Source organism: Cebus imitator, unplaced genomic scaffold, assembly GCF_001604975.1.
Source record: "Cebus imitator isolate Cc_AM_T3 unplaced genomic scaffold, Cebus_imitator-1.0 Scaffold12, whole genome shotgun sequence".
NCBI lineage: Eukaryota > Metazoa > Chordata > Mammalia > Primates > Cebidae > Cebus > Cebus imitator.
In genome coordinates, this window is record NW_016107327.1 from 5,511,927 (window position 1) to 5,520,023 (window position 8,097).

General features: G+C 43.8%; 1 protein-coding gene across 4 annotated transcripts in view; it reads right to left on the reverse strand.

Annotated features, from left to right (window-relative positions):
* TAF4B (TATA-box binding protein associated factor 4b) overlaps positions 1-5,883 on the reverse strand; it is a 157,989-nt gene extending 152,106 nt beyond the window's left edge. For all 4 annotated transcript variants that reach the window (XM_017498249.2, XM_037727905.1, XM_017498239.2 and 1 more), the window contains exon 1: positions 5,527-5,883. In XM_017498249.2, coding sequence (XP_017353738.1) covers positions 5,527-5,866 — 340 coding nt within the window. In that variant the 5' untranslated portion in view covers positions 5,867-5,883. The remainder of the gene's footprint in view (positions 1-5,526) is intronic.
* Positions 5,884-8,097: the final 2,214 nt, after the last annotated feature.

The window sequence follows — 8,097 nt, forward strand, 5'->3', positions numbered from 1 at the left end:
AAAAAAAAAAAAAAAAAAAAGATTTTTAAAATACACTCAAAACTTTGGGAGGAGGTTAATATTTTTGTGCAATTTTTCTGTTTTCCAAATTTTCTACAATAAGCATCATTTTTCGAATTCAAAAAATGGGGATAGGTATGCACTGAGATAATTTAAAGACTCATACTTTTAGACTGCTGAAAATTTGGTAGGTGCTAATACATATTAGCTAAACAGCAACCAGAGTACCTATCACCAAATGCTGCATAAGAACCTTAAATATTCATGACATTTCTGCTGTATAACACTGTATTCCATCCGCATAAATGGTGTTTCCCAGAGTTCTGTGATATGCAGACCCTGTATACTTATTTAACCCTTATGATATTTTTAAGAAAGTATTAGCCATATTTTAGGGACAATATGACTGACATTAAGAATGAGATTAATGTCTTGCCCAAGATTACAAAGCTATCAAGTGGTACAACTGGGATTCAAACTCCAGGATCAATGTCTGTCCTATGTTTTCACTCCATTACAGTCCATAAAAAGCTAGCCCTCCACATTATCTACAAACTTGATTGGTATATCATCTAGGCCTTATTCTATGGTCTTGGTCTGCAGCTTCCAGGCAACTATGTATCATATACCTAGCTGACTTCAAGCTAACAAGAGCTTTCTTAGCTGTAGTCATTCAGTAAGTAACAAACCCATACACTAGTATTATCATCCAGCCTACGTTTCTCTATATTCAAATCCTACCTGCCCCCACAATTATGAGACTCATATACTATCATTAATTAATGTCTGAAAAATGACTTCTTGGATTCCATGGGTAGTTTTCTAAAATTATGTATTAATACTGTTGACTATGTATTTAAACAGTATTTGGGGAGTAAAATTTAGCAATGCCTACTGAAATATTACCATTTGAACTAACAATTCCACTTCTAGCAGTTTATCCTATAAAAATCCATGTTTCCAAAACCGCACAAAAATATACACACAAAGATATTTATCACAGGATCATTTGTAACAGCAGAAAATAGTGTAAACAGTATCAATGCCTGCAAATAAGCAAGTGGTCAGAAAACAATGTTATGTTAATAAAATGGACGATTAAGCAGTTGAAAAAATGAGGCAGTTAAAGGTACTAACACGTAAAAGACACAATAGGCCAGGCACAGTGGCTCACGCCTGTAGTCACGGCACTTTGGAAGGCCGAGGTCAGCAGATCACCTGAGGCCGGGAGTTCAAAGACCAGCCTGGCCAACACAGCAAAACCCTGTCTCTACTAAAAAGACAAAAAAAAAATTAGCCTGGTGTGGTGGCACACACCTGTAATCCCAGCTACTCAGGAGGCTGAGACGTGAGAATTGCTTGAACCCAGGAGGCAGAGGTTGCTGTGAGCTGAGATTGTGCCACTCTACTCTAATCTGGACAACTGACTGAGACTCTGTCTCCAAAAAAACCAAAACAAGCAAAAAAAAAATACCACGATAAGATTGTTAATAATAATACTTTGAATTGGAAATTACATTTTAGTGATTTTTTCACATGAATATATACTGCTTTTGTAAGTAGAATAAGCAAAGAAATCAAAACTCAACACACTGATATGTGTGATGGCCCTCAGAATTTCTTAGGGGCTGCAGCCCTACTGCCCCCTACTCTCTCCATATATACATACATTCAAATATTTAAGTGCCTTGTCTGTGCCAAGCAACTTACTAGGCACTGAGAATAATAGTGACATAGAGTCCCTGCCTCTGTGGACCTTGTAATCAAAAAGAAAACAAAGTATGAGAGTACTATGAGGGTGAAAGCACAGCACCCAAATGGAAGCACTTAACTGGAGAACCTAAGCTCGCCTTGAGGAAGGGTAGCAGGAGCCGAGCACCAGCACCTTCTCCTGAGGGCTGACTGCTGACAGAATAACACCATTGCCACTATCACTTTACCCTGACTTTACGGTCTGAAAATCAAACAGTGGATGGTATATGGTGAACACTGAAGAGAATACCCCTCATTTCACAAAACCCAGCAGCACTGTGACAACTGTAGAGGTGATGATCATGTACACTGTATCCCTTTGATAAAGCCAGAGTGGAAACAAAGAATTTATCCAAGGACTAGATCAAGAAGTTAAAAAAGGAGATGCAAATTCTATGCCCTGTCTCAGCATGAAGACAGGCTGATGAAAAGGGACCTCACTGCTTCATAAGTAACTTTCACACTTTTATACAGTATGACTGTCATGCAGAATTTATCCCAGTTTATGACCTAAAAGTAGTAATCAAGTCCTCGCTTAGTATTCTCAAACAAGTGATAGGTAAGATGAAGAATATCAAAAAGAAAAAGAACTACGGTTCGGCCTAAAATCCCACATGTTCACAAAAGAGAAGACTGAAGAAATTACCGAAAACCTTTCATTAATATTTCCTTAAATGCCCTCTTGCACATACTTTTTATTGCCAGCTCCTGCTCCCTAGAAAGACCTGTGGAGATATATATTTTTAAACTAGTTCTGTTCACAGATGAAACGCTGAAGTAAAGAGACTGAAATACTTAAAAGTATTCATTATCTTAGAAAATTAAGAACTGATAATTTTAAGAACTTAATATAATTTAAGCACCCATGTGTAATCAAGTGCTAATTCCTGGTATGCAAATGAAATAGTACAAAATTCAGGCTGGTGCGATGGCTCACGCCTGTAATCCCAGCACTTTGGGAGGCTGAGGTGGGCAGATCACTTGAGGTCACGTGTTTGAGACCAGCCTGGCCAACATGATGAAACCCTGTCTCTACTAAAAATACAAAAATTAGCTGGGCGTGGTGGCCTGTGCAAGTAATCCCAGCTACTCAGGAGGCTGAGGCTGGAGAATTGCTTGAACCCAGGAAGGGGAGGTTGCAGTGAGCTGAGATCGTGCCATTGCACTCCAGCCTAGGGAAGAGAGTGACACTCTGCCTCAGGTAGGAAAAATAAAAAAAAAAAGAAAAGAAAAGAAATAGTACAAGATTCATAACCTTTTTTAAAAAGTTACTTTAATCAGTGTTTCCATTTCATTCTTCAACTATTATTATCTTATTCTGCCCAAAAAGAGCACAGACGTAGTTAGTATCCCCTTCTGCCACACATCAGCAGAAATTCCCAAAAGCAAATCTCCACCTCCTCTATCATGACCAATTCCTAAGGAAAAATTATCTTTTCTCTCTCTTTTGTAGGGGTTTCTCAGAGACAAACAGCATGCAATGTTTTAATACAGCGCTATGAACATACTTAGGCTATGGTCTTAGTTTGCTACTGTTTAACTCTGCCAAGTTTCAGTTTTGTTTCCTTGGTATATCTGAATCACCTTTCAGTACTGACACTCAATGAGGCATGCCGTACACATACAAAAAAAAAAAAAAAAAAAAAAAAGCATAGCTTTATGGAAAGAATAGAGTTAAACAGACCTGAACTAAAACTCCCCCTGACACCTATGAGTTGCCTGGCATTGGACAAATTATTTACTTAGAGACCTCTTTCCTTATTTGCTATCTGCTTATTATTACCAACAAATAAAAGAATGTAAGTAATTTGTTAAAAGTGCTTAGCATGGTAAGGCCCCAATCCCCCAGTAAGTGATTCATTCTTACTTACAAGCAAGTTTTCACTCTTGACAGTTCTTTCTTTGGGGGTGTGGGGGAGGGTTGGGGAGGGACAGAGTCTTGCTCTGTCACCCAGGCTGGAGTGCAGTGGCACGATCTCTTGGCTTACTGCAACCTCCACCTCCCAGTTCAAGCAATTCTCATGCCTCAGCCTGTCGGACAGTTCTTTCTTAATACTTTTTTTTTTTTTACTATAAACAAATTTCAGTGACTAAACAGGATTTATAGTGTAACAAATTAAGGGGAGTTCATTCTAACACATTCAGAACTACTTTATAAACATATATTCAGAATAACAATTTAGAACTAGCAAATAATGTATTTGGTGCTACACACTGCCATAACACAGTCTTAACAATTTTACATACGTTGTTTGTGTTTGTGTGTGTGTGTTTTGAGATAGGGTTTCACTCTGTCACCCAGGCTGGAGTACAGTGGCACAATCTTGGCTCACTGCAACCTCTGCCTCCTAGGTTCTGGCGATTCTCCTGCCTCAGCCTCTCAAGTAGCTGGAACTACAGGCGCACACCACCACACCTGGCTAATTTTGTTTTTATTTGTAGTAGAGACAGGGTTTCACCATGTTGGCCAGGCTGGTGTTGAACTCCTGACCTCAGGTGATCCGCCTGCCTCAGCCTCCCAAAGTGCTGGGATTACAGGTGTGAGCCACCGAGCCCAGCTCCTTGTATGCCATATAAAACTGAAACAGAACTTCATAAAAAGTGAAAAACATAATCTGTCCACATCATATACGACTACAACATTAGATACAAAAAGGGCCCCTTCATTTTGTTAGGAGATACAGATTCTTTGAATCAATGCTTCCCCTTTTTTACCACCTTTGCAGGTCAGAGTTCCAATCACTGCTAAGCAAAATTAATAGAAGGCAAATTCCAAGAGACTTTCTTTCAGTAAAGAAAGGCTGAACACCCCAAAATCATTCAGCATATTTACAATACGTAAATTATCACAAAGCAAAAACCTTTATGTAAATCATGAAATACAGCCCAACAGAGCAAAAAGCCCTAGGATACAAAGTAGTGAAAGACTCATTAGCATTCGTTCACACATTGCTTCAATTGCAACTACAACAACTGCACAGCTATGATCTGTTTGTCAACTATGGCACGTGCTCCCAGTCAGGGATTCTGCTAATTGAAAGTTACAATCGTAAGACATTTAAAGATTGTGCAGGAGCAGCATTATTCGTACTCGATACTAGAAAGCAGTAAACCTATTCTGATTTGCTTGAATTTAAAAATCTCTTCCAGTTTTAATACACAAGTACTTCACTAGTAGGCCAGGCACTGGCCTGTAATCTCAGCACTTTGGGAGGCCGAGGAGGGAGGATCGACTGAGCCCAGGAGTTCGAGGTTCCAGTGAGCCGTGATCGCGTCACTGCAATCCAGCCTGCGCGACACAGCGAAATCACCATACTTCATTCGTTCATTCATTCATTCATAATTAATTAATAAATAAGTAAAACGCTATTCTACATCATAATCTAAGCTTATGGAAATCCATGGTATAAACCGGTCCTTCATCTACATGGAAATTAACTTTAGCTATATTATCTCCCCAACCTAGGAGTCAGTACCTGAAAGGCCCCACTGAACACACTGATGTAGCTTTTTACTGTGTCACTTAGGTGAAAAGATTCTTTCCTTAAACATGAAAAGAAAAACTATGCAGTAATGGCACAAAAAGAATATGTTAACTGTAAAGCCAAATCACTGCCCAATAAGCTGTTTCCTGTACGTTCACTGCAAAGTCAAAATTATGAAAGGTTCCCGTGGCTCAGAGTTTTTTAGGAGCAATCGAGGCTGCGACGTTTCCCGTCACCCGTCACCGCCGGCTGGACCGACAGACGAGGCTGGAAAGGGTGATCAACATACCTGGAGGAAGCTGCAAATTAGCAGGAAACTGGATTGTGGTGTTGGGGGCTTTCACGGCGACTATCTGAGGAGCAGGCAGCCTAGGGCCGCTGCTGAGTTTAGGAGGGGCGCTGAGGGGAGCCACTTTGGTCACCAGGGTCCCCACGGGCGACCGCAGGGGCTGGGACGCCGTGGGCTCCACGCAGACGCTGACAGGAGCCTGAGTCACGGCGCCCAGGGCCACCGGAGTGCTCTCCACCCGCATCGGCAGCGCCCCAGCCGGGGCCATGGTCACGGTCCCCGAGGCGCTCACAGCAGCCGGGGGAGCGGCGCTGGCGGGATCTGTGAGGCCGGCGGGCATCCCCCAGGGGCTCAGCGGCAGCTGTGGCGCTGCGGTTCCGGGAGCAGAGGTGACGGGAGGCTTGGCGCGCGGTAGCCGACTCCGGTAATGTTCGGGCTCCACAGCATCGCTGGGGAGAGACGCGGGGGCCGCGGCAGCGAAGTCAGTGACGGGCGCCGGCTGCACGACAGGACACGCGCGTCCAGGACCTTCCTCCCGACCGCGCTAGCCTGGACTGCCCCTGGAGCGACACCCGCCCAGCCTCTCGCAGCTTCCTCAGCGGCGCTCACACGTGCGCCGCCTCAGCCCGGCGCCTCAGGCTGGGGTCCCGCTGCGGGGGAGCCTGGACTTGCGGCTCCCAAAAGGTCTTCGCTCGCACCTCGAGCCTAACTGCGGAGCTGCTCCCCCGCCAGAAATTTCAAAACTACGAACCCAGAGCGCCCACAGCCCCCTACGCGCGCTTAGTACGGCCCCGTCGCGCTGCCACGCCAGCCATGTTTATATAGCCACGCGGAGGCCTCGCGCACGCGCCCAGGCCGCCGCCGCCGCCCTGGGTTTCCCCGGGATCCGGCCGCGTGATTGGCCAAGGAGCGGAGCCGCGCCCGTGACGTCACTGGGGACGGCCCCGGAGAGCGTTAGAACCTTCCCCAGAATCGCCAGCAAGGAGGGGCGATGCCAGAAACCTATCACGTGGGAAGTTGGGGCAAGCTGCAGTTGGAAAACTGCGGTATTTGTGTTCCTCTCCTGGTGACCCCCGTTGTGTGTTCCTCGAAAAGCCAGGACTAGACTGTCTCCAGGATTCTATTTTTAAAGGAGAAAATGAGGAGGACCGATTTCGGAGAAGAGTGACTCAAAAATAATTCAATCACGCATTTTCAGTGTTTTTCTGTGCTGTCTATACACTGAAGCATTGCTAAAATTAGCATTAGAATTGACATTGTAAAAATAAAAATGGTGTATAGTTTTATAGTCTGTGAGATGTGCCTATTTTCATATTTAAATGGAAATCTTAAATGGAAAATTTTTTCTTCTTTGGTGCTGCTATAGATGTCTCTATCATCTCTAAACATTAAAATTGTTTGTATGCCTGTCTTCAAAACTTAATGTCTTTTGATACCTATATAATTAGATTCTAGCACTTAGGTATTAAGTGCGATCGTAGATATTATATGGATAAATAAAACGCGTTGAGTGACTAAACGTGAAAAAACTTTCCTCTTTGTAATGCTAAGAAGATGCCTTAATTTCGAGCTAATGTCATAAAACTGTATGTTTGTAGGAACCAATATTGCACTGAAAAGAAATTTTCCAAGTAGGCAGATGCTATGATATGAATGTTGTGTTTGTTTTGTTTTGGAGACAGGGTCTAACTCTGTCACCCAGGCTGGAGTGCAGTGGCACCATTGGCTTATTGCAGCCTCCACCTCCTGGGCTCAAGTGATCCTCCTACCTGCCTACCTCAGACTCCCGAGTAGTTGGGACTGCAGGGAAGCGCCACTGTGCCCAGCAAAAATGGGGTCTCCTTATTTTGTCCCAGCTGTTCTCCAATTCCTGAGCTCCTGTCTGGGCCTCCCAAAGTGCTGGGATTATACCCCCAACCGAGTATCAAAACCCTAAAACAGAAGTTGATGGTATTAGAAGGTGAGGCCTTTGAAAGGTGATTAGAGGGCAGGCGCTGTGGCTCACGCCTGTAATGCCAGCACTTTGGGAAGCCAAGGCAGGCCAGACCACAAGGTTCGAGACCAACCTGGCCAATCATAGTGAAAACCCGTCTCTACTAAAAATACAAAAAATTAGCCAGGCGTGGAGTCAGGGCGCCAGTAATCCTGGCTACTCCGGAGGCTGAGACAGCCTTGAACTCGGGAGGTGGAGTTTGCAGTGAGCTGCAATCATGCCAGCCCACGTGTGAGACTCTGTCTCAAAAAAAAAAAAAAAAAAAAAGGTGAAAAGGGAATTAGATAATAAGGGCAGAGCGCTCATGAATGGGATTAGTAAAAGAGATTCCATTCAGGATAAATTATGTTAAAGTGTTGAATATATTAGCTTGATTTATTTCATGACACATGAAAACATCACATGATACCTCATACATACAATTATTGTTTGTCAGTTAAATACATTAAATAAATAAAAAGAGGGCCGGGCGCGGTGGCTCAAGCCTGTAATCCCAGCACTTTGGGAGGCCGAGGCGGGTGGATCACGAGGTCAAGAGATCGAGACCATCCTGGTCAACATGGTGAAACCCCGTCTCA